Source organism: Vanacampus margaritifer, chromosome 9 (assembly GCF_051991255.1).
Source record: "Vanacampus margaritifer isolate UIUO_Vmar chromosome 9, RoL_Vmar_1.0, whole genome shotgun sequence".
NCBI lineage: Eukaryota > Metazoa > Chordata > Actinopteri > Syngnathiformes > Syngnathidae > Vanacampus > Vanacampus margaritifer.
Genome location: NC_135440.1, coordinates 9,696,413 through 9,724,008, shown reverse-complemented (window position 1 = coordinate 9,724,008; position 27,596 = coordinate 9,696,413). Strand labels below are relative to the sequence as shown.

Sequence of the window (27,596 nt, the reverse complement as noted above, 5' to 3'; positions counted from 1 at the left end):
GAGAATTTATTTGTAGTTCACTGTGAATGATGTTGGGCAAGGAGCAGTGAAGGAACTTTTTGGATTATCTCTGCTGTGTCGGCCCCTACCACTTTCGTCTTAGCAGCACGACTCCAAGACAGATAATATATAATGTGTAGATGCAGAACACACCGTCACTCTTCACATCCTCCAGATGTGTCATCGTTGATAATGTGATATACGTCTGTGTTTGGGTAAGAATACGTCATTCTATGATAGGTCACTTTGGCATGCCCACCTACAGATGCTCCAATGAGACCAATTTTGGCGTGAACAGACAGGTTGAACTGCCGGGTCAGAACCATACATATTGTGTTGGACATTCATAGACATAATGACTTTTTCTTTAACTCTTTGACTGCCAGACGTTTTCAGAAAAGGGATGCTGTCAGGGCCAGCCGATTTAAGCATTTTGACTGATCTTTCAAGGTCCACAGAAAATTTTGTGTTTGGACTATGGAAACACACATACTACCAAATTTCATCAGAAAAAAGAAGTTTGTTTCTACCTTATTCCGTTTTTCAGTAATCAACAATAGAAAATGGTTAGTTTCACCCAAATGCTCTGTTTTGAAACAAAAAACGGAGAAATCAAGCATTTTGTGAAACGATATTATTTCATGCACTCTAGTGAATTTGACACCTTTTTTTTCCCCATGAATGATGCCACATACACCTAAACAGTGCTTTACTTCTGTAAAACACTACCACCAACAATGAAAACGTGTTTTTTGATAGCAAAATACCTTTATTTACATTCAACAGTGTAACAATTTGACAAAACAATTTGGCAAACTGTTTACAAATGTGTGCAACCGTGGTACTATTTACAATTGTGTGGATGTTTCAAATACAGTTTTTCTTTTTGTAACACTCCCCTGCGTGCAAGGCGACGCAGCAGGATTTGCACAACAGATTAGTTTCACTGCGATGGCCCCTTAGCATGCAGACGCTACACTTTCTTGCTGGCTTTTTTTTACTCTCAGGATCATGATACGGTGACATTACGGTGGTGTTACGTCTGGCTTCCTCATGTCCTTCTGTTCCTATACCGGGTGGTAAGAGATGTTCTGATCCATCGTATCCACTCCATTCATGGTGGCATCGTAGTCCAGAACCAGTGTCTTCTCCGTGATCAGACTGTACCCACTCCTCCGATGAATATGCATTGGACTCGTCGTCTGATAGAACGTCCGCCTGAGCGTCCGCCCGAGCGTGCTCGGTTGTGCTCCGCGTTTTCCGGCGTTAGCATCGCTAGCCGGTGAGGCTTTATGACGTGATCATAGCCGCCGCGTCAACGCGTCAACCTCGGAGTCACCATCGTCATCATCGTCGTCATCAATGTGCTCTTTAGCATTGGTTGATGCTTTTCGTCTTTGAAAAAAATGCTCAAGCGTGAGCTGCTTGCAATCGGTCGCCATTATGGCTTCCACAGCCATTGTCCCCTCAACACTCTAGCTCCGCCTCACGTCTTCTACTGACGCCTACCCAATCTTGTCCAAAGAGAGTCATCGCTGCCATCTAGGGGCCAAAAATAGGCATTATACTAACTAGATCCGCTTGATACTTTCAGCACAGCTGGCCAAGGCTTTCCTCCACCCGTTTAAAAAACAAAACAAAAAAACAACAACTTGGTGAACGTCTTTGGCGCTCCTCCGTAGGATTTTATTAAATGTCATTTAACGTTTTTGGGAGTCAAAGAGTTAAAATCAACCGTTTTCCCATTTTTACCTGCAAGGCGTCTCCTAGGTCAGCCATACTGATTTCTGGGTCTTCCGTGGTGTTGAAAGGAACCGGCGTTATCCTGATGAAGGTAAGGACACGAGGCTCAGGATACCTCCACAGCATTAGTCCCGGGCTATCTTCTGTTTCACCGTAGAACACAACCTCATGTGGTCCTGGCCATCTTTGGGAAGCTGTTGAAAAGTAAAATAATAATAATAATAATAATAACAACATGAGTAACAGAAGAACAAACAAAATAGGAGCGAACACTGTATATATAGGTCTTTCTTAAATTTTTTATTTTTTTTTGTAAAGGGGGGTTTATATATCAAAAGCACTAATGTTATTGGTAATTGGTATCAGTATCAATGACTACTGAAGAGTTGAATACTAGTACTGGTTTAGGTCTAAAAAAAAAAAGCGGTATCAAACATCCTAAGTTATAATTAGTAAATACGTGAATGAATACATAAATGAAGAAATAAATAGTGAGACCTCTGAAAGATGCTGTGGTATGACCTTAAATAAGCAGTTCAGGCTCTAAAACACTCCAATATGACTTGAGTTTAAAAAATTCAGCGAAAAAAAGAGTAGCACAAAATTCCTCCACAGTGATGCAAAAGATGCATCATTTACCACAAACACCATTTAAGTTATTACTGCCAAGGGTGGGACCACTAGCTACAGTATTAGGGGGAATTGCTTTTTCACATGGGATCAGATAGGTTTGGATTTCTCCCCTCTTAATAAATAAAACAATTTTATATCAAATTCTATTTCATATTTAAGGTGTTGATGTGATATACCAATCACAAACAAATAAGTGAGATTAAAAAAAGAGCTCAACAGGAAATCTGAATCTTGCTCCACCCCTCACTAAGAATTGAAATTGGCGCTTGCCTGGAGGAGCGTTGGGTTGCGAATGGGGGGAGGGTTGGGCGGGGTCTGGCTGTGATTGACAGCAGCAACTTGCTAAGGAGGCGTGTACGAGACTGAGCCGGTGGGTGGTGGGGGGCGACTACGTCACGGTCCACAAGTGACATAGTCGGCCACTTCTCGCGTATTGGGCTCGACGCACGGGAGGCGACAAGCGACAGTGAAATACGTACCTCGTTGCCCTGCTTCCATAGGAAATAAATTAAGAGTGAGTGACGTCCCCTTTTGTGTGCAGAGCCCATAATGAGAGGATAAACAGCCAAATTAAGTTTATCCCAGTGCTTAACCATAAGATGGCACCAAACAAAAAAGATTGATTTAGTGTTGAGTTACCCTTTAATTTGGTCTATGCAGAGTTGGTTTAACACTGAATAAATCGACTAACTCCAACACTGACCTCCATTTAAATCAGTGTTTCAAATAAACTTGTGGGTTTTATATCAACTCTGAAACATTTAACAGCAAAAAAATATATTTTTGCTATGCATGCACAATATATGAACCTAACAATGTAATAAATTTCAAATAATCTACAGTCATTTCTAGACTAGAAGGTGCACCTGACTATAAGCCGCGCTAGCTAAATTTGGGGAATATTCGAGTTTGTTACACATATAAGCCGCAAACGATTGTAAGCCGCAGGTGTTTTAATGTTACCGCACCGGGTTCCCGCTACTTTCTTTCCCATAATGAGGGCGCCAATTGTCTCGTTCTGTCTCTCCTACTGTATTTGGGCTCACTTAGTTTGTTTTGCTCTGCCTGACACTCTTGCGCTTCCTTTATAGTGCGCCCCCTTGTGATCTGATGAATAAGACGCACCTTTGCATTAGCCGCAGATTGCAAGTAAAAAAAGTAGCAGTTTATAGTCCAGAAATTACTGTAATCTCTGTAAAAATGGTATTACATTATCAGTCAGGATATTTTTATTACATTATTGGTCAAATTATTACATTATTGGGTTTTACTACATTTATCATCTAAGAAAAAGCTATTTTGTTACATTTTCAGTCGTTACTAAATTTTCAAAGAAAATATTACATTAAAAGGTGCTGCAGGGCTAATTATGTGCCTTTTGTTTCTTCTGCTGAGGGAAAAGTATGTCCTTTTGCTTTTAGTCAGTCCCTGTCAGATCTCATTTATGCATTGAGAATAAAAATCGGATCTGGACTTTGACCAGAGATTGTAAAATGTGAGGGTGATGCATTTTTAGGTGTTTCCATGCAACCCAAAACAAAACATAGATGTTTCCAGGCTTTCAGAATGTTTATGCGACTAAGAAGCAATATATACAGCGTAAACAGAGGGGTTGAGTAAACTTTTTTTTTCTGTAAACAGTCATTGACTGAACCGTGCCAAGCACCTGAAAAAGCTGGATGACATGGTTTGAAACCTTTGAGTGGTGTTTGAATCAAATTGTGGCTGCTGTTTCGGATCCAAGTCCTTTGGAAAAAATGTTTATTTGGGGAAAAATAGTTTGTCCCCTGGGGGTACAAAATTGATACTCTTTGTAGAGAACACATTTCAAGGAGTAGCAAAATCTGTATGTGGGCAAATGTTTCTTTCATGTTAAGAGGCCGACGTATTAGTCTGCCGCAAACAGAGGATGAAACAAAAGCAAAAACAGACACTTTCATGGTTTTGCTTTCAGTCCCATTAGCAGAGACCCTTTTGTTTTTGTTCTCCCTCTCTGAGTCCCTTCCATTCCTTTGTCAGCCCTTGGGGGGCACTTGCACTTCTCTGTACTTTGGGGACTGCTTTCCTCTGCCTGTTGACAGACAACATGTTGCAAACAGATTGTTCCTTGCGTCCTTGTTCTACCAATATACATTCTTCAAAGATGCAAGAGTAAAACTGTGAGAAAAAAAAAAGAAGAGTCAACCACAGTTGACAAAGTGGATGACTAGTCTACAGCCAAGGAAGAGTTTGATCCTCTTTGTATAATGTTCCGATGTGTGCATGTTGGGAGCAGCACACACAAAGCACCAAGAAAGGGAATAAACAACATGTTACTTAAAGTAGAAGCAGGCAAATCAAACTTCTTTACATTCAGGATTTTGATTCGTCAATGTGTATGTTGAGTTCTACAAGTGGCTCACAAAGTCAGTTTGTTAGAGGGATTCTGCAGGTATCAGTAAATCTAATGTAATGCTTTTTAATGCTATTTAAAACAAATTTAATGTCCATGTCGTATTGCATATACACACACAAGCATGCGCACACACACACACGCATACACACACTTTTTATATTTGAGCTGTCAGTCGCATACAATTTTTAATCATAATTAGTCACATGATTTCCCTAGTTAATTCACAATTAATTGAAAATGTATTGCATAATTCTGTTTTAATAATAATAATAATAATAATAATAATAATAAATAATGTTTCAAGTTTTTCATACTCTTGTTAATTAACATAAAAGTGGACAAATAATAAAAATGTGGTTGTATCTTTTAGTTCATTGACACTATTTTTAAAGTAAATAATTCATAGATATGTGAAGTTAAAAAGTGTGAAGCAATAAGTCATAGATTTGTGTTGAGGTAACTTTCTGTCACTAGATGGCATAAGTGTTTCATGCTGGACATTGGTGACAGAAACAGAACGTTTCTTTTCACATCCAGAGCAATTGGTATGATGTAGCAACTTGTGGACTTCAGGCCATTTTGTTCATTGTAAATTACAACTGGTCACCAGTCCCCACATATATCTTTTATCACATTCATTATTGATAAATTGTCAAATAGTGACTCCTTTGCACAACATTGTATGTAAAATAAAGCAAAAATTATTAATACATCTGTACACATTAAATGCCATTCAAGGCCTTAATTTAAGAAAATTTATTTAATGACGTTTAATGCTTTTTAATGACCTGCGGAAGCCATGTCTTAACCTGCAATTGAACCAAATGTGATGATAGAAAAATTTGAAATAAACTTGATCCTATTGTATGTTCTCCCCATTTTGGATACAAGTACGATCAATATTCACCTGAGTCCTGGATGTACTGAAAGTGCCCCGTTCGCAGGTCATCGGAGCTGTGTTCTGAGCGAGAACAGGTGGAACCTGGGGAGGGCGGGGGCTGGGTCTGGAACGTCTTGGCTTTAGGGCAGTCCCCTTTCTGTGCAGAGTGATACGATTGTAGGTGCTCCACGACGAGCTTCAGGCAGTTTAGATGCTCTTGTCCCCAGAAAACCTGCCAAGCAAAAGTAGAATAGTTTGATTTTTAGTGGGGGGAGAAAACAGAAGCTGTAAACATTAAAGTGTCAGTGTAGAACTTTTTGATTTTTCAATGTTCATTCATTAAAAAAAAAAAAAAAAACACTATTAATTTCAATAATATGCAAAAAAATATGTTATATCACATAATCACATAATCGCTAATTATAGTAAATCAGTCGAACCACGCCTTACAGGAGGCTGGCGTATTCTGATGCCATCTTTCTGCTACATACACCCAAAGGAGGAGAGGCAAACGCAGTAATTGGTGGTATAGCTCCCGAATTGTGGTCTCTCTGAGGCATCGTAGCGTGGTGCTTCAAAATGCACACGCTTTGATCTTAGGCCGTTACATTCTATTAGTTCACCACTAGAGGGCACTCAATTTTACATGCTGTCCTTTTAATCCACGGAAAAAAAATTGGGAGTTCAGTGCATTTGGAAAGTATACACTTTACCAAATTTTGCTACATTGACAAAAATAAAAAAATATAACAAATCTTTCCACTTCAAGCTCCTACACACAAGACCCATGAAGACAACAAGGTTATATTTTTAGAAATTAGAAATAAAAGATTAAAATATTAATAATAATAATAATAAAAAGAATAAAAATATATCACATGTATGTATAAGCCTATTGTGTATGTTAGAGCACAAACCAAGCATGAAGTCATTAGAATTGACTGCAGACATTCAAGAAAGGAGTTTCTAGAGGCGCGGATCTGGGGACAAGTACAGAAAAGAAAAAAACAAAACAAAACAATCTGCTGATCTGAAAATCCCAATGGACAAAGTGGCCTCTATGTAGGAGTTCAGCAGGACTCTCACTAGAGCTGGCCATCTGTGTAAACTGAATGATCAGAGCAGAATAGCCTTAGTCAGGGAGCTCCAGCGTTCTCTATGGAAAGAGGAGAACCTTCCAGAAGGAGAACCATCCCTGCAGCAATACACCAATCAAACCTATATGGTAGAGTGGCCAAACGGAAGCCACTATTTAGTAAAGGGTACATGGCAGTGCGCCAGGAGTTTGCCCACACGCACCTGACGGAATCTCAGTCTATGCGAGACATAATTCGCAGGACGGATGAGATGACGATTAAACACTCAGGGACGGATGCAAGGTCTTATATTTGAAGGAAACCAAGCACCGCTCATCACCTGACCAATACAGTGACACAAGGTGGTGCCAGCCTCATGGAGATGTTTTCAGTGGCAAAAACTAAGGGAATGGATGAAAATCTGCTCCAGAGCGCTCTTGACCTCAGAGTGGGGCGACAGTTCATCTTTCAGAAGGACAACGAGTCTGAGTACACAGCCAAGATGTCAGGAGTTGCTTCAGGACAAGTCTGTGAATGTCCTTGAGAGGCCCAGCCAGAGCCCAGACTGGAATTTGATTGAACTTCTTTCAAGAGACTTCAAAAAGGCTGCTCACTGATACATCCTATCCAACCATATTTTTAACAAACTAAAACCAAAAAAAGAAAAAAAAATCATTTTGTCAATTTAGTGGTGTGTGTAGAATATTGAAGAAAAAATAAATACATTTTGAAATAAGGCTGTAATATAAAATGTGGAAAAACTGAAGCTCTGTGATTACTAGGTGGTATGTAAATGCAGATGTTGGTCATTTTTCAACATTTTCCTCCAAAATAAGATGAGAATATGAGTCAACACTTTACAGTTCATCATCAATAACTCCCCAATACAACCTAGAATCCTCCTTCATGGTGACCCCCCCTTCCCACACGCCATCAATGTGGGTCTGCTGGACAAAAGACCAGGAATCTCTGAGTCAAAAGCTTTTCACACATGGTGCTGTGTGCCTGCTTGCTACCAACTAATGTGTGCATACGGCTTTATGACTAAACTCTGAAAACAGGAAAATTCGGGGAGTTTCTTTCAGGCATTTGGGGAGAGAAAATAAGATGAAGAAATCGGAAGGAATTCCAGTGGTTTTTGTACAGCACTTGATTAAAACACCACAAACACCAATATTTTCAAAGGGAAAGATGCAATTATGTATTAAGGGCAACCGCTGAAAAAGATAGAGTGGGGTCACTATGAAGTAAGCATGTGGAACAATACATTAGTAATAATGCAATCAGTTCATCACATTGAAAAGGGGATTTTTCAGCTCGGGCATTATGTAACTTTCAGCAAAAAAAGCCACATATAAAATAAAACCCAGCCTAGAAATAGCCAAATAATGTTCCACTACTTAACTGGCAGATGCGACCCAAAGTCACACACATGCACACTATGGTCACTGTGGATTTGAAGGGTACAATGCCCCCTCTTAACTGTCTTTTTTTTTTTTAAATAACTAAGCAGAATTTTACTTTTTTATTTTACAAATTTTTTCTTTATTTTAAAAATATTTTATTTATGAAAATAAAATCAGATTTTACAAAAAAAAAACTCCATTAGAAATACATTCACAAATGTATCGTAATTTTACAAATATTTGTCTGTTATTTAATGGAATAATTTTTTTTAATATTTACTGAGAAATTTACAGTAAAAATGTATAATTTTACCATAATTTCTTTGTGAATTTACTTTTTTTTTTTCTTCAGTGAAAATAACTACGATTTCTGTAATGTCCTAGATGGTAGCATTCATTGTATCAGCATTTATTTTGAAAGGACATCTAATGAGATATAGGTAAAGGGAAAAGCTTGACAGGGGGAATAATACGCAAAGCAAACAATTGGACTTACGAATGCTGCCTCTGCTGAGGCATCAGCACTACTAAATATACATTTTATGAGATCTGAAATTATGAACAGCAGTGGCAGCATGGATCAGTGGTAGAGTGGTCGTCTGGTATCCCTGAGGTTGTGGGTTTGATCCTCTTGGTGAACATGTAGAAGTATCCTTGAGCAAAATACTGAACATCTAATGATGTCATCAGAAGGTGAATAGTCAAAATAAAAAGCGGTTTGAGAGGCTCATAAGGTGGAGTAATGCTATATAAATTAATTACCCGAACAATAAACTCTTGCAATTTTAAACCCAATATTAATTTTTTAACAGTTATTGGCCATGTTTTGAAAGATTGATCACATGATTTTGTTGTCATATACTGTTGTATTACATACAATCGTGTGAAAATTACAGTTAAAAAGTGTACTTTATTTATGGAAAAAAACAGTGTTTTTACGAGAAAAGAATTTCTTGCTGCTGGAAAATTACTGTTTAAAAAATATATAATTATTATTATTATTTTTTTTGTTTAACAGTGTAATAGTACAACTACCCCCCATCCCATTAACCCTGAATTCAAGAGGAAGCATAAACAACCTAATGTGAAACCAAAAATCAGTCAAACTAAAATGTAATAGCAATGGAATCTACAATAATACTTAGCCCCAAATGTTGCAGAGGCGCTTGACCTCTTTCAAATGTACTGCAACGAGGACGCATAGATTCAGACCTGCAGCAGGCCTCCTTTCAGGTCCAGCAGCAGTTTCGGGGGACCAGGCTCAGATCCAGGACTCCCACTGTGCCGACACCACCTGGCCTCCAGTGAGCTGCTGCAAGAAAAAGGCCCCAGTAGGAGATGGCTTCTGTCCTTCAGCCCTGTTCTCATCAGCACATCTTGCAGCTCCAGCTGCACAGAAGCAGATTGCACTGCATCTGGAAGAACAGAAAAAGTGACAAGAAATGATGAGAGGTTACACAACCGTTGAAAAACATTGGAAAAGAACAATGGAAAATGTTAGCCTGGTCATAGCAAACGGTATCCACAGACATTTTACATTAACTTTTGAAATAGATTAAATACAGGAAAAAGCAATCAAATGGAATTAAGGTTTGTTGGTTTAATAATTACCATCAAACCTACAAATCCAAATGGACTAAAAGTTGAACAGTTTGCAATTCAATAATTTTGCCTTAAACCTAAACTGTCTTCAAAGAAACTTATGCGTGACATCACCTAAGTGTCACCACAGAACATAACTGAGTCCTGGCAGATATCCGCCAGCCCACTTGTTTTGTCTCCCCTTCTGGCAACCTGTTTATTTTTATTTTTTAGTCAAGTCTGCAAGCAAATTGTTTGGGTCATGTGCATGTTCATCACACAATTGTCATAGTGATTCATACGATAAACCAATTAAAACGGAATTTAACTGTTATATTGCTAGCAGGCATGATTTCCTCATACCAGAAATAGAATGCTGCATTGGAGGATGGTCGGAATGTCAGAATGTCAGATGGTCGGACTTTTTCGAGTTCAAACCAGGAAGTGTGTACGGGAACGCCCCCTTGGACTCGGAAATTCCACTTGCGAAGTCGGGGGAAAAAAAAGTATCCCGACTTCACCGACTAACTAAAATGTGACATCACTCCACAATGGTGACTTCTTTGGAAACACAGACCGTGAATGGTAAAACACATTTTACTCGAGTATAAAACTAGATAGTTTTGTTCATTCATAAATATTCAACATGACTTCACGTAACACAACGCACGTGACAGTATGCCGCTATGGTGAGTGCATTGCATTGCAGCTTTGGAACTGTCAACCGAGATAGCATTAGCTAAAGAAATAACACAACCAGATTGACTAGCGATTAAATTTGTTATAAATAGTTCCTAGTGAGAAATTATTGTTTATTTGGATGGTTTTCAGCAAAATTGTTGTGTGTCGGTTTTTAATTTTGAAAATCTGGTCACCCTACTGTACAGAGAGGAGAAAAATTATGAAAAATAAAGGAATAGTGACAAGTGAACTGCACTAAAATCAACGAGGCAACCTTATGAATTTGACACACCATCCTATGTCTCTAATATAAAAGAAAAGCTACAATACTAGTAGCTGTGATTAACATACATTTACTGTATGACAGTAAAAACAGTCACTTTAAACACTGCTTTTGTATCGTTCTGTGGTTTTAAAATTTTCAGACAAAAAAAGGCTGTGCTTTACCTCGACTAGTTTCGGTGACGACTGCCGCCTTCCTCAGAAGCTGTCAAACTGACAGTTGTGAGGTTCCATTGGAACAGAAGAACAAAAACACAAAAGATGGATAAAAGAAGCAATAGAGATCAGGAAACGGGGACCGGACACACTAAACAGGGACGAAGGAACTTTTTAACTTTCCCAAACATGGGATCCACTTTTTTTCTGGATATCATCGAGCGACGGAGGGCGTAGTCGGCGTGGAGCGTCACATGACAGCTCCGCCACGCCGGCTACGCCCAGGAACATCAGCTTGTAAGACACATCACAACTGTCAGTTTGACAGCTTCTGAGGAAGGCGGCAGTCGTTGCCGAAACTAGTTAAGGTTAAGCACAACCTTTTTTTTTTGTCTTAAAAAGAAAAAACACAGGACGATATAGATTTGTAGACAAGATGATTTTTTTTAGCCACTGCTTTTGTAGTTAATAAAGTTAAGATATGATTGCGACAGATTGACCAAGGCACACATTCTTTCAATTATAACTGATCTTTGTGGGAAAAATTACAGCAAAAATTGGAGAATCAGGCCGCTCCTGTTTTTCTTTAACGTGTGCTGCTAACCAACATGTTTAAACAAAGACAGTGCGACTGGAAAAAAAATCGAATAAATACATGGCGAGATTCACATGGTAAAGTGAAGCCAAACACCCGCTCATCCTGAAAGAAGCAAACATAGCAGGAGCCACCACAATAAGACAGCACTCTCTGTCCTTTCCATTTAATCGCAGATGGGTCATTAACTGTGGTCACAGGCTGTCCAGAAGTTGGCCTTTAAGTCCCCATAAATCAGCAGACTCCAACCCCATCTAGTAGTTGTTAACATGGCAGGGCTGAGCTGGTCAGTCACAGCAACGGCAGCAGCCCATTTGGAAACCTCAAACCAGAATGACTAATAATGCCCTGTGAAGTGGCCCTTTGCCTTTTGACGGCAGTAATGGTCCCTCCACTGTGCTTGGCTCCGAGTCCTGGGAAGCAGAAAAGTAGAGCGTGCACATACAACTAGAGTTCCCATTATTTTACACAGATGTGGCCAACATAGGGTATGCTTAAAAATATATATAGTTAGCCTTACAGCAAAATTGGCAAATTCCTGTTACAATATCACAAAAAAATAACAATGTGCTTGCTATAAATTCATCATGGTCATGGTAAGCCAGAAAGGTTGAATTGAGGCAACTGGACTTTTGTTTGTTTGTTTAATTTGATACGTTTTTTCCCCTACTTATTTTCCAAAAACATTGGAATATGGCTTCTGCAACTAAGCTATTGGGAAAACGATACTTCATTTTTTAACAGCAACGTCTGATTTAGCTTAGCTACACTTGCATGTAACTGATACTGTATCAATGTCATTACATTTTTTTTTTATCGACTTGGACAAAAAAGAGTGGGGGAATTCTATCCATCAGTCTACAACAAAAAATGCAGCTGCATACAGGTGAGGTTGTTGCCAGTGTTCCATTTGGAATACGATATCCAGTGGACTACATACTTGGCACATGATTCATTTGCCAATTCCTGTATCCAATCAATAATGACGCAAAACATTTTATATTTAAACCACAGCTGTTTGAAGAAATTCCAGTGGGCTTTTGCAGGGTGATGTAGGTGAACTCTTACGGAGAAATGGAAAATGGGAGTGGGAGTGGAACAGGAGCTGATTAACGAAGGAGACAAATGCATGCAGGCTTTGGGAGGGTTGTGACTGACATTAAATGATGTATATGACACACATCTTTCCAGACTTGCTAAACTGACTGCGATACATCTTATTCAATAATCGGCCTTAACACCACAGCAGTGGTATTCCAATGAAAGGGGGCTTTTCTTGTATAAATCATTTTGAAATATTACACTAGGGTGAGTCATTTGTCCAGGACAGATGCTGTTGATACATGTTGGCAGTTTACCTGCTTATGTCTTCTAGTGTTGTGGTGCACACACAGTTGTTATTTATTGAACAGGTTTATTTTCATGGTGAGGATTTATTTGACAGCACAAGGAAACTCCCAAACAGGGTTGTTTAAATGGTGATCTCTTGTTACCATTTGAGTGGGAGACACTAATACAGCAGACACACACTATTACAGTTAAACTACATTATGTACAAACTAGTGAGCCCAAAACCGCACTACACGCTATTGCTATAGGATCACACACACACATGCTCAGATACTATGGGCAAAAAACTCTCTCACCATGTGTCATTTAGAGCTTAGTTGACCTCACAATCTTGGAGTTTAAACCAGAAGCAGCAGCAGCAGAAGCTCTCAATAATTAGGTGAATTAATTTGGAATGATTTTAACGAGGGGGAATCACACTCACTCCTCTTCCCATTTTTCCATCCAGTCAAGTCAGACTCTTATTTGTAACCTCCTCCACATCCATGCCAAAACGCTCTGTGTGACCATATTACGAGTATGTTGTTCCCAGGAGATGTGTCAGCAGACAGCTAAAGACATTAAGCATAACAACGAAATGTGAGCAGAAGGAAAGTACAATAAAAATACTTCCCAATACAGGAGCATGAGCCATGTGTCAGTATGCTGTACAATTAATCAAATACAATGTGTTAAATTTACAGAATAAATGAGACCGGAAAAGACCCTAATGTACGTGATATAACACCTTCAACTTTTGTTTTTGTTCCTGGGACAAAAAATGTCAATAAAAATCGGAGATTGTGCTCAACGCGAACGTTGTATGCTCCAGGCCTTAAGGAGGAGGTTCTAACTTTGACATACAAAAATAATCCTGAAAAAGATGGACTGAAAATTGTGCCCAGCAGAATGTTGACCTCTGACTTTAGCTACGTTAGCCGTCCTGGGAATGCGAACCTTTGACCTTGACTGCGTCTGCCATTTTGGTTCACAAATCTTTGAAAATCTAAAAAAATGCTACAAGGTTCCATGGAATTTCTTTCCATTCGTGCAAGGCGTTGGAACATAAATTCTGTACTCTTTGTGCTTTGCTTTGTTTGTTGTTGCTCTGTTAGAAGCTAATGTCTTACGACTAACTGAGGTTACTTAAACTTCTACTGCTGCACCATTGAGACCATTGCGAAACATAAATCTTTCCAAAGGGTGGTGAAAACTATCCAACGCATCACTGATTCTTCACTCCCCACCATTAAGGCCGACCAGTACAAAAGACGGATGCACAGTGTGTTATTAGTGTTAATTAAGTCAATGGAAAGTAAACAAAAATAATGTCGTCAACACACATTTTTCACCGACTTAGACTAGACTAGACTAAAACCCTCATTAATAAACAATAACTGGGACTAAATCAGTATGCATTTTTGCTGACTAAAAGATGAGACAAAAATGTACTTCACTAAATAAAAACTGGACTAAAAGCTATGTGGACATTTTAGTTCATGAACAAAAACAAGACAAAAATTATAGGATTTTGTAAAATCTGTCACCGTGACACACCCACTTTCAAATCTACAGCTAACGAGTGCAACATGCGAAAACACATGGGACAGACAGGAGGTGGATTCATAGCAAAAGGTAAAAAAGAAGAAGAAAAAAAAAGTAAATTATATTTATATTTTAACATTAATCCAATGGCTGTAACGTTCCAACAATAATGTTAATCCGATCGCTAACTAATGCTGGCTAACTTACTAACTTGTAGCATGGAGCCAGAGTAGCCAATTGTTGATATACTGTAATTGTGTGTGAAGTTGTTTCTCATCAACAAGATAAGAGAAAATTTAATGTGAAATACTTTTAGATCCAAAATGTTCAACGCAATATCCTGCCCAAAAACAATCTAGGGGTTAAATGATTGTCCTGACTAAAACTAGTCTAAAATGCTGACAGTTTTTGTTGACCAAAGCTAGACAAATAAAATTATGTTTGTAAGACTAAAATGCTAGATTTATGGACTAAATAAAAACGGGATGAGGTTGAATAACTATGATAAAAACTAACAAGCGTGATTGAAACTGGACTAAAACTGAGACTAAATTTGAAATTGGCGAATAAAACTAAATCGTTAAGGACAGTTTACAAGGCAGCCTCAGTCTCTTTGCCCTCCTGCTTCTACTCGTCTCTACATGCCCTGCAAATGTACACTCATCAAAAATATAAAGGCAACACTTGTTTTTGCTCCCATTTTTTAATGAGATGAACTCAAAGATCTAAAACTTTTAACACATGCGCAATATCACCATTTCTATCCAAAATATTGTTCACAAACCAGTCTAAATCTGTGATAGCGAGCACTTCTCCTTTGCCGAGAAAATCCATCCCACCTCACATGTGCGCCAAATCGAGATGCTGATTAGACACTATGATTAGTACACAGGTGTGTCTTAGACTGCCTACAATAAAAGGCCACTCTGAAAGGTACAGTTTTGTTTTATTGGTGTGGTGGGGGGCGGGTATTATTTTTTTGTAGAACATAGGCTATTCTGCACATAAAACAGATGCCGGTATATAGTAGAGTTTATGGCATTACATTAACAATAGCACTCCACCAAACCAAACTTTTTCAGAGTAAAGTTGTTGACTGACATTTAATTGCACATTCTTTTTAAACTATTACCACAGCAAGGACAAAGTCTCTATCTTCCATAACTCACGCCTGACCCCACCCCCATTTTCTTGGCCTTCTCATCCAGTCAGGACTCAGATACACATTCATAGCTTCACCTCTTTACACAACTGTTGTGTCCCCCCCTCAGTATTTTTACTTTCAAATTCATTCTGATATAGTCATGCAGAAAGCCATACACACAATGAGGGAGTGACAAAACCCAGTGTAGAAGTTGCACTGTATGCTTGTGTAGTGCTGAGTGGTGACACGCACACCTGCTGGTCACGCTGAAGTTAAAAATAAAAGGTTGACCAACGGGGAATTTTATTGGCCAGGCGTGGAGATGTATGCACATGCACACAACCACACAAGCGGGAACTACTACAGCTGTTGTTTTGGGGGCATTTAATGCTGTGCTAGCATCCATGGTGGGAAAGCCTCCTTATAAGGTAGCATTGCAAAATGATATTGGTATATAAATGTACATGCACTCAAAATGATTGGCTTCCAAATGAAAGGCTTTTAAATAGTTTGTGGACTTTCACTAAGATCTTTTCGGCATACACTGTAGGTACATACCTTACCATATATGTAATTGTCTGCAAAACATTCAGTACCAAGATTTGGACATCAGTGAATCAGTAAATATGAGCAGCCTGCGCTCGGCATATATTGGCCCTCTATATGATCAGATCAGGGCGGGGGTCAAGAGCTTCCAGGAAGCTCGGTCCCCGCATGGCTGACTGATGTCAAGAACTGGAACCAAGTCAAAATGCTGAGAACATTCAATCAAATATGTGCGTTTGCTAACCTTCACCTGCATAATACTCTACAGACATACCAGCAATCCAGTGCACACCAACCTTTCTCTGCAGGCTAACATATAACTTATGTCACTCCAGCAACGAAGTGGGTGGTGTGAGTGGAAGTTCTCGTGAAGTGAAATACATCTCTGGCAAACACTTGGGTAAGATTAGATAGGATCGCGGCTGATTTACAGTCTCAGTTTCTTCCTGGCAGCCCTTATCTGACCACTGGCTGGCTGATTTATACTTCAGGGTGAACTGGTATCAATTAGACCAAACCTAAAGGAGTCATTACCTAAGTAGCAGAACCCTCGGTGGACGAGCTGGGATGCTTAGAGTAATAGAAATAATATATTGTCACTCACCACAGGAATACACTTTCCACTTACCACCAGACCACTATAGGAAACTGGTTCCATAGGGGCGGACATCACAGCCCGAGTACAAGTGTTGTATGTCATCTAAGTCATTAGACGTCCCCTACGTGATTAATGTCGCTCTCTAACATATGTGCCAATTTATTATCCAGAAGAAAAGGCACATTATTCTTGGGAGGAAACATGTTTTGATTTTTGTTCTTCATACAAGTGAAGAAGGAGAAAAAAAGATGTCAGATACTAGTTGTATTCACATTATTCTATCAAATGATGGCATAATTGACTTCTTTATCATAGCGTATGTGTGGGGAAAGACACACAATGCTCAACTTAACTTATTCAAACCCAAAATCGTGTAAATGTTTTTTTTTAAATACTTTGTCGTTCACTCCCCAAAATTTATCTACATGATTATTTTTGTTTTTTTATGCAAAAGCAAACAGAAGGCTTCTGACATAAAGAGGTGGCTTAAAGGTCCCATAGTTTGAAAATGCACTTTAGTGGGATTGTCTATCAATAATATGCATCCCGGCCTGTCTACAATCCAACTAGGTATGAAAAAAGTCCATCCACAACTTCTTTAGCTTTCTCCTCCATTCTAAAATGTGTGCTTCAAACGGATTAACAGATTAAACTTCCGTGACTTAGTGATGTCAAAAAGACACGGAAGTGCACTCGACCCAGCCCCCTCGGGTTAGTGGCACCGCCTCTGGTAAAGGTTTGTCACGCCCACTGAAATTCGAGAAGCTGGCTGCTCCTTTCTTTTTCTCCCCCAGCTCGCAAATGCTCCGTGAAGTGGGGAAACAATGATCAGGAAAAAGTGGTTGGTTCCTTCGTCCCACGTCTTTGAGAGAACAGTGGATTAATTTTATTTTTGAAGGCCGTGTACCAACATCATTTCTCAAAGGACTGTTTTGCTAGTGAAAGCCTGTTCGGAGCTGGATTTGCAACACGTTTAAACATAATGGATCGGTCCCAACAGTGTGACACGACTGCAAACGGGAAAGATGTAAGATTAACATTTTTGATTCAGCCTTCCTTCCTATCCTTTCTAATAAGACATGTGCACCTTCTACCATATTACTAGTGTATTTTCAGTGCCTAAAGTGGGAGCTACATTTGTGGAGGTTGTTTGGTTACCAGAGGTCAGATATGATAAAGTAGACGGTGGTTGGATAATATGAAGCTGTTGCGTATTGTTTTGTCAAGATACAATCTGCGGTGGCTAATTTGCCGTGACTGGCAACTCGCCACCTAGTTGACATGGCTTTGTGATGCTAACCGGCCGCTAAGCGGTCTTGACGAGACGGCTTGCACGTTGCGACCGCGCAGTGGCCTAAATGTGCACATTTGTGTTATTCATAACCGCTTGTAAATGTCTACAAGCATTCACGGCAAATCGGAGACATTCACGGCAAAATAACGTTCGCGGGAGATTTGCCGGTTACAGCAAAAATAACCACTGCCTAAACAATCACAAACTAACGCTACAACATATTCTCTGTAGTAACGTTATGCTACTTTTTTTTTTTAATGGTAAAACGTTACGCCACTTTTCCACATATTAAAATAGTTCTCAAATGTGTAAAAGACATGTCTGTATTTTTCTTTTCTTCTGCTCCCATGGCCAGTCATTTCCATTCACAACATTAGCACATGGCTACCATGACCAAAATCACTGCCCCTTCGAGAGAGACGGTTATGGCCTAGGCGTGGCCTGGTGCAGCTATTTACATAAAAGTGACATACCCATAAAACAGGCTGTTTTGACAGCAAAAATATTAGATGCAAAGTCCATTTTGACAAATGCATGTCACAGACATGCCTTTTACACATTTGAGAACCGTTTTAGTATGTTGAAAAGTTGAATAATATGAGACCTTTAAAGCAATGGTAGTTATTATGAAAAACGTCCAGCAGAAGGCAGCAGAGTATAAGTGATCAGCCAGGGCCATGTTGCAACAAGCTCTTTTTGCCAGTGTTTTCAACAGGAATGTGAATAAAGATGAAGCTTAGCTATAATCTAATGCCAATTGCTGCAAAATGGAAACAGATACAAATATACTTTTTTTTCCTGATGAAAAAAGAGACTCTAATCTTTGTTTTGGTAGGTTCCATGTTTTTACAGCAATAGAATACAATATTCAGTGAGACTTATCAGTCAAAATCCAGTAAAACCGCCGGGAGCAAAAGGGGTTGCTTCAGTGAAAATGGCTGAGAGTGAATGAGATTTTAAGATGGGCAAAAAGACAATGCTACAATAATTTGTGTTCATTTTCCAAAGGCTGATGTAGTTTTACAATAGCAATATTTTAGTCAATATTTAACTGAAAAAACAAACAAAACTTTATTACAAGAAATGTGAGGATATTTATTTTTATATCGCAATTATGATTATAATACTAGACGTGCACTTGGGCAGAGCAGATTTCAAGATCCAAAAGCTTCAGTGCATGCAGGTATAATACAGAAATGTGAACAGTTAACAACATTGAGCATTCAACATTGAGGTTAAAAATAAAAATCTGAAATGGTAAACAAGATTTTGGTGACTTAAAGAGATGCTGAAGTTTGATGACAATGCAACACTCCCAGGGTGGGGAAAATCTGCCCAAAAATCATTGTTTGGCTTAAACTGGGGAGTTGAGGCTGAAAGTATGAATTTAAGGTAAAGCATTTTTTGCTTGCTGATCTGAAAACTAGGACCATTATCAAGCATTACGTAACCGGAAGTTAGAGTTACAAAGAAATAAAGATTTACGTAGTTGTCTAATTTCACACTTGACTGAGTGGGCAGGCAGTCCAGAGAGACAAATATTGTTATACAAACTTTAAAAAAGTACATTTCCCATAGTACTGTATCTCTCATTTAAAAATGGCTGTGCAGTTGATACAAATATTAAATTGGTAAAATGGGGATGAGGATGAGCGACTTAAGAAAACTGTCTGCTTTGTGGGAACAAATGATCAGTACGGGATACAATAAAGATAATTGAAATAGAATTAACAGGATACTTGGAACCAGATCATATTTTCTTAGTGAGTAAACTAATAGATTTGATCATAATTCAAAGGTTACCCAAGAAGACAATTAGCATTAAACTAAATGAAGACACCTAAATAAACATTGGGTTGTTACTATGAGCAGACGTTTTCCGTTACAAGTGTGCAAGAGTAAATCACCCTCAAGCAGCGGGGTGGTAAGGTTGGGAGGTGGAGTAAGGGTGGTAGGGTGTCGTGGGGGTTGGGAGGGGTCCACAGAGGCACCGGACTGAGGTGAAAGCTTTATATGTCAGACGTAGGCGTGTGTTGGTAGGAAGTCGGGGGCACTCTTTGGGCAGTCTGATGGAGAGTTGAGAGATTAGTGAAGGTCTTATTTCATGGACCTTTGGACATCTGTTCTCTCTCTTTTTGCCCACCTCCCTCCTTTCTTCCAATGAACTATGAATGCCCCCCTACCTTGGGGAGTGGTGAGCCGTGGACGGAGGGAGGAATGCGGGGCTTCCACTTGCTTTTCATTAACACAGGATCTGGTAACACACCTCACTGTCAACCTAATCCCTTCTCTCTCCATCTTGTTCCTTGGCAGAGCGTGGCTGCTCTGACCAGGTACAGACCCCCAGATGTTAGAGCAGCTCCAGTCTCATGAAGACAAGATGGGGTGGGGTGAGTGCAATGACATACTCAGAGAAGACCTCTGCTTTTTGCCTGCTTTCTCCTCTACTCCGTGCCCTTTATCATATCTCATTCTTTCCCTTTTTGCCATTCTCTTGTTGGCTGACGCCTTTTTTCCAGTGTTTCTTGACTCACCTCCACAACATCTGCTCTTTGTGCACTAATTAATTTTGTCTGTATCCTCGTTCTGTTCAAGACGTTTGTTCTCAATGTTTCATCAATCTTCTACAATACTTAGTTTGAAACTATTTTCCTTCACTCTTTCTTTCCCCTGTCCTTACGTCTCAGTCCAAGCACACTGATTTTCTGCTCGGTTCTGCTGGGGTTCATCAAGATCAACTATCATCCAGTAAGGGCCCGGAGAGCAACACGAGTAGCAGCAGTAGTGGGACATACTGTAGCAGTAGTCCTATTACATTCTCCTGTCTAACATCTCACATGTACAGCCAGTCTCATGGGGGTCATTCCTACTGACTGATTGAGGCCGCTCAAGCTGAAATCCTAACTTTCATCTGAGTACAATTTCCAAGGTGTCTTTTTTCAGAGGTACGGACTGGACAAGAGAGCCCGGAGTGCTGAGTGATGGAGGTGGTGCGGCTGAGTTTAAAAAATAAGTAAAATCAGGAGATAGATCTATTGTAACCAACAATCAGTCGTCCTAATTGAAGACATCTGTCGCCGTATGATGGCAACAAATCTGGAAACACTATGAGAAGGCATTCTTGGGGAACCGAGACAATGTGGTACATGAGAGAACTCCAGAATAGTCCCAAAAAGGTGAGGCAAACATGTCACTCAGGAGCAAGGCTTTGGATGTATGCTTTAAAAATACCGTCCCCCACACACAAGCATACATTAACTTTCTGCTGTTCCACTGGCAAAACCGACAGGTTTCACCCCACGTGAACTTTTCAACATTCTTTCAAAGACGGGGCCAAGAGATGAAATATTAGCAACTATAATGAGCTAGACGTAAAGAAACCACATAGGTTTTCGCCAAGTGCTCAAATAGGAATTACGAGGAAGCAAATAAAAGTTTTGTAGCATATGGTGACAGTGTTATATTTATGGCCGTGCTGTTCAGAACAGACATGCATGGCTACATAATCTTGTTGGGCCATCAATAACCATTCTAGAGACAAACTGCATTAATATCAGTAAACACCAGTGGTCCAAAATGCATATCTGGATCGATTTTCCAGTCAATTTGTAATTCCATGAGGGCACATGTCAACAAGGAGTGAGAGGTACAGTATGTAAGAAAAGAAAAAAGAATAGTACATACTGAAAGTTGCGTGACAGAGATTTATAGTAAGATTGCAGCATAAACATACATTATGAACAGTACAGTTACTTACAGTAACAAAGTTGAGACAGTATTTTATTTAAAGAAACAGTGTATAGAATTTAGTGCCATCTTGTGGTGAACTAGGGAATTCAATTATTTTGAAACACGCGCACACCAAACTTTGCAAGCATACTGCAAATTACTAACAATTATTTAGAGGGAACAAATGAGAGAACGAGCAACCTGGAAGGAGGCGCGAGCGTGAGCGACGAGCAAAGGTGGCTAAGCAAGAATTCGCTGGAGTGGCTAACAAGAGCAGCTAGTAGGAGAAACTAGCAAAAGTTTGCCAGAGCAAAGTAGAGCGAGACAAGCTGAAGGAAGGTAAGCCGTGGTCGGTGTGTTGGGTCCAACACGGAAGTTCTTCTCCTTTATTACCAAACCTACATTTGTGTAAGAAAATGTGTGTTCGTATGATATAACTTTTTTTTTTTTTGCATATTATTGAAATTAATGGTAGGTTGCTAAAATTATTGAATCATTAGTTCACTACTAGATGGCGCTAAATAATACACAGTCTCTTTAAATGTTTTGATCTTAACATTTACTAAGTTGATTTACACTTAGAATAATACATAAACAAAAATATAGAATTTTATTAAGTGAAATTTATGACTCACATAGAGCATTGCGTTGCTTCTACAATTTTGTCAAAGTCAACACATCCATGATGGAAAAAGCTGATGAAAAGTGGAGCAACATGTACTAAGTAGCATTGTGTCATTGTGCAGTTAAGTAGACTAAAGTAAACAAAATACAAGTTGTTTGAGGTTCTAATTAGACACTTTGACACACATATATCCAAGTATAATGTAATCCTATATCAACATCTGTAAAGCAGATGCAAGCACTTATGCAGCCCCGCTCCAATTTTGTCTTGGTCCCTCAACAACCTAGTGAGAGGTTCCATAGCAATATAGAATGTACAAACAAGCCACTTACAAGAGAAACCTTTATCCCTCTCCTTAGTTACAAAGCTTCAAAAGACTGAAGATCTCTCACATTCAGACTTCTACTGAATGTGAGAGATCTTCAGTCTTTTGAAGCTTTGTAACTAAGGAGAATTAGCAATACATGCACATTATGCACAAAAGTAACAAATCACACTTAACCTCACATTGAATAGTTAGTACACACAAAAGAGAACATGGCGAAGATTTTTTTTCATTTTCAAGGGGATAAAACATGGCAGTGACATTACTTCAAAACTGACTTTAAATAAGTTTTAAATTAAAATAAATAGTGTCATGGAACTTTACCGAGGCTACACAGATTTCTAACGGGGGTGTAGCACCCCCAAGCACCAGCTTAATTAACAGCTTATATAAAATAAATAAAAATGTTTAATGACGGTATTGAAAGTGACACCGTTACCATTTTTGGACATCCCGGGATACCGTATCACTATAGTATTTTTTGCGATAAAGTAAGAGTAATCTTTCATTTGGCAGTTTAGTTTGTGTTTGCATAGTCAAAAAACACAATATTCTGTGAGCCTTTAAAGATCAGTCAGAATTAGGAATGTTTCGATCCGATCACGTGATCGGAAATTGGGCCTGAACACGTGGTTGCTGAATCGGAATCGGACATTGTCTCCCGATCAGGACTCGGATAAATACATAAGGTTATTTTTGGTTATAACTTTATATTAGATCTGGAGTTGTGCGATGGGGCAACGAGAGACTTCATTTTATCACACAGCATGCGGCACTTTGCTACAGTGACACTATGCATAATGCCATCGAGCAGCGGGGCTAAGCAAGGAAATAGCATCAAGGTATTTGGAAGTAGATGATAATAAATTATTATCATCTTTAATGTGAAAAGCGGAGACGGTGCGACTATACAGTAGATGCGTTGCACGCTTCCTGCTGCTGTGCTGCCGTACAGCCATCAGGCGCTGGATACTGTGGACGTACTTTGAGTCCTCCCCGCGGATCCGGCTGAGGCGCCCGCCGGGACTATGAAGTAGTGTCGGAGGGACCCCAGCGCCTAGCTTAGCCTAGTGTAGCGCGAATCTGGATGGCCAGGCCAACAGTCTAGCCTGGTGCGAGTCCAAACCAGTCAGGATAAGATAAGATTAAATACATTTTGCTCGCTTGCTCTTCAAATGCAGTCTTTTGTTTGTTGTAAAGTTGGCTTGTTTCACGCTTTAAAACGGCTACAGTAGGTTCTCAAAAATAAAGCTCTTGTGAAAAATGTATATACTGGTTAATAATAGAGCTTTGAGTAACTCATAAATGTGCCAAAAAAGGGGGGTTTAAATGTTTTACTTAGCTTAACGACTGTTCCACTCACCATATAAAATGTGTTGGGGTAGTTTTGTTTAAAAAAACAAAAACAAACACTTTTCCCCCCCCTTTTAATAAAATGCCGAGGTATCGGATCGGGACTCGGAATCGGCCAATCACAAAATGAAGTGACTCGGACTCAGCTCCAAAAAAGTGTGATTGGGACATCCCTACTCAGAATGCTCTAAATTGGCAGGCACTCAATAGGTTCTGTATTTGGAAAATGATTGGTATTGAAAGAGTTAATTACTAGTCACCATTTCACGATAGCGATACTAGTCAGAATTGTAGCTTATTTACCCACATGCACGCGATGAATAATGACTTGAACAGAGTAGCAGTTGTTGTTTAGCCACACTAGCTAGCCAGCCGCAGCCTCGGAGATGCCCGTATAGTAGTCAGATGGGCTTGAAGGTATTTTTTCCAAATCTTGTGTCAGCCAATCACAAGCCGCGGGACTTACAAGACATGCAAGTGAAAGCCAATCACTCACTCACCGGCAAACTCCAAGTCAATCTACCGCGCATGTCCTCTACAGTTACAAAATATGCTCAAATGGAACATTTGGCATGCAGCAATCAAAATATTTTATTTAAAAAAAAAAGGGGGGGGTGTTTGGGGAGAATGCACTGTTTACAAACCTGGGCAGTTAACATATGCAACTAAATACAATATGCTATCATGATAATTTTACAAAAAATTGTATGAAAAGTTAAGCACTAAAGTTTGCTAAAAAATTCCAGCAACAAAACTGTCACTGCACTTCTGGAGTGCAAAAGCACATGCGAAAACTCCCAAATCAAAGTAAAGGTGAATGACAAATTTAAAATGAAAATATTTATACGTATTTCCATGGCCACTAAAAGAAATCACATATTTTAGTTTTACTCACCCTCGATGCTTGGCCCGGCCTTCAAGTTGAGACTTCCCATCAGTGATGACACAGACACAGTCACGCTGGGCCTCATTGGATGGGCCTCCGTCTCCATGACAACCACAATCTGTGTGGTGTTGAGTGAGACCTTGTGGAAGGACAAAGCCAAAGCATCAATGCTGCTTGCTTTAGTCAGGCCTTGGCTGTGATGGGGTGGGGAAAAGGCCCCGGTTGGCATCTTTGCAGGGGATGAGTGAGGGGTGGGCGTGTTCCACGTGTGGTTTGGCAAGATTTTCTTCAGGTAGGCTTTGGCCTGCTCCAGTTTGACCAATGTTGGGTTGATTTTCAAGGGGCGAGAGAACTGTAAATTCAGTTCAGCTGGAGAGGGAAGGAGAGAGATGGAATTAGATGGATGAAAACACACGGTGCTATCAACAGTTTACTGGAATAGAGTCAGAGTTGTTATTAAAAAAGCAGAACATCTCTCCAGTGCTTGACTGTGTAATATTTATGAAGTGGCGAGTAAGAAAGTAGATAATAAGGGAGCTAAAGGAGCAATGCTTTCAGGTAGGTAGTGACATATGTATCGTCATCATGCTCACACACACTCACTGGTCTCAAGGCTTTGTGGGTGTTCCGAACGTCTGTGGTTTTGCATCAGTGGATGGGAAATTGCAATTTTCTAGTCTATTCATTTTATGACAGGCAATTTAGTGATGGGCTATTTAGTGTGTGCAAATGCTAAAACAAGGCTTCTTAATGTTAGTGTTAACCCAGGACAAAACCTGAATAAATAAAGAGTTGGGTGAGGTCCCTGCCAGCAATTTGAAAATCCACCATAACTGAACAAATTCCATTTGGTTCCATAAAAAAAAAAAAGGGACAGGCTTCATCAGTGTTCCACTGAGCAAAATGTGCTGCTACCAAACCCACGGGACGGGACGCTGCATTTTATCACGTCTCATAAATCAAACTTCAAGTCCTTCTCTCTGATCGCTCAGCTTTGCTTGCAAAAATGTGTTAAAGAACAGATGGTGTCGGTCTCACTGTCCTGTTCTTATAATCAAACATATACATAACATAAATGACTGTGGAAGAGCATGAAAGAAAATCTTTTCTTCAAGAAAGACACATAAATTCAAGACGTCTTTTGCTTGGGCCTTTGTGCACTACAGTCTTCAAACACTTGACTGGAATTTACAGACACATGAATTAACTCCATGCCGTGTTACACCACTTCCATTATCCCATTTTTCCACTTGGTCATGATGATGGGAGAGGGAAGCAGCTCAAAACAAGTCCAGCTGCTTTTCATGGTATCCTCAAGGCACTAGTGCTTTTAAGGGGCTTTAGGCCTTCCGTATGTCTTGTTCTCAGGTACAAGAACGAGATGACATAAGCAGGAGCACTGCCAAGAGAGCACGCACGCACACACACAGTCCCAGTCACTGCAACCTGGATTATTTTGTTTAATCCAGTGGAAGTGAGGCAGATGGTAAAAAGGAAGGATGGAACTGGAGGGCAGATAGGTGCAATTTGCTGTGCAATGTAGCTTTATCATTTCCACCTGACTTGCACTAGGAAATTTTCCGGAGATGGAATAAAAAAAAGCATGTATGCAGCTGTTCATCCAGAGTAGGTTACTGTGCACCCCACCTCCCCCACTTTTTTCACTCTCTGCTTCATGTAGCTCATCTTCTTGCTTCTGTCCTCTTTTAGTCAACCAGATCTTTTACTTTTCCACCAGGCCCCAGCCTAATCAACCCCACCCTGGCTGTAATCACATAAAGTTGGCTCTCATCACAGTCAGGGCCGTGCCTGGCTCTGTGCATGGCTGTCAACGTCAAGTGTCTCCTAGAAGAAAAAAACATACAGTCCCCTATAACCAGACAGTAGGAATGGAACTGAATTACTGATTAACATCACTGAGGTACAAGCTTTTATTGCTCACAAAACTTTACATCTTTGCATCTATATAACAATGTCAGTTTGATTCATCTCTCTGTGCCACGTGCAGCGTTCCGGCGTTACGGAGGCTGTTTCCTTTGACATTGTTTCCTGACAATTTTCTAGCTGAAAGTAGCCTAAACATAACCCCTGCTGAAACCACATCTAAATGTTGGCGCAGGTAGTGTAACCCGATGTAGGTGACAGAAACTGAGCTGCGCCGACATCATATTTCCTTCATAAATATGACGAGGGTGTGCATCAAACCTCTGAATCATTGCAGAATAAAATCAAATCAAAAATAAAATCATGCCACTTACTGCAGCACAGCTATGGAGTTATAAAATATTAAAAGGCTGTCTTGCTGACTTTGCGCTTCTATCTTATGTTCCATCCTGAGCCTTATGGTCACACTGTGCTGGTCTTTTGGTGACCCGGGAGAGCTAAAAAAAGAAGTCAGCAGGTTCTTGAACATTCTCTATTTGGGTTCCAGTACTCTGGAATGCCCTACCTGCGGAAATTAGAGTGGCTTATGACTTACATCTACAACCAGGCATTTGGTTAAATCACACTTCGCAAAAAAAATTGTCTCTCACCCCTCCACACCCGAACATCTGTATTTTGGCTGTTTTACTCCCACTTCCCTTCTCTCCAACTACATAATATATTTTATTTGTTTTAAGTGTCCCAAAAACGTATTTATACGTTTATGTTTTGTCATGCTAGAGCATACAGAAGGCTTTTAAAAATGCAGCTTCTGAACTGCAGAGAACGGGTGAAGAAGATGTAGTAATTACAAAAACGGCCAGCAGGTGGCAGCAGAGTGAAATAGATCAACCAGGGGCATGTTGAAAAA

General features: G+C 39.7%; 1 protein-coding gene across 3 annotated transcripts in view; it reads right to left on the bottom strand.

Moving 5' to 3' along the window:
- vps13b (vacuolar protein sorting 13 homolog B) overlaps positions 1 to 27,596 on the bottom strand; it is a 349,203-nt gene that overhangs the window by 73,103 nt on the left and 248,504 nt on the right. For all 3 annotated transcript variants that reach the window (XM_077574861.1, XM_077574863.1, XM_077574862.1), the window contains 4 exons: positions 24,812 to 25,171; positions 9,346 to 9,548; positions 5,679 to 5,883; positions 1,753 to 1,937 (listed from right to left, as the gene is read on the bottom strand). In XM_077574861.1, the coding sequence (XP_077430987.1) occupies positions 1,753 to 1,937; positions 5,679 to 5,883; positions 9,346 to 9,548; positions 24,812 to 25,171 (953 nt within the window). The remainder of the gene's footprint in view (positions 1 to 1,752; positions 1,938 to 5,678; positions 5,884 to 9,345; positions 9,549 to 24,811; positions 25,172 to 27,596) is intronic.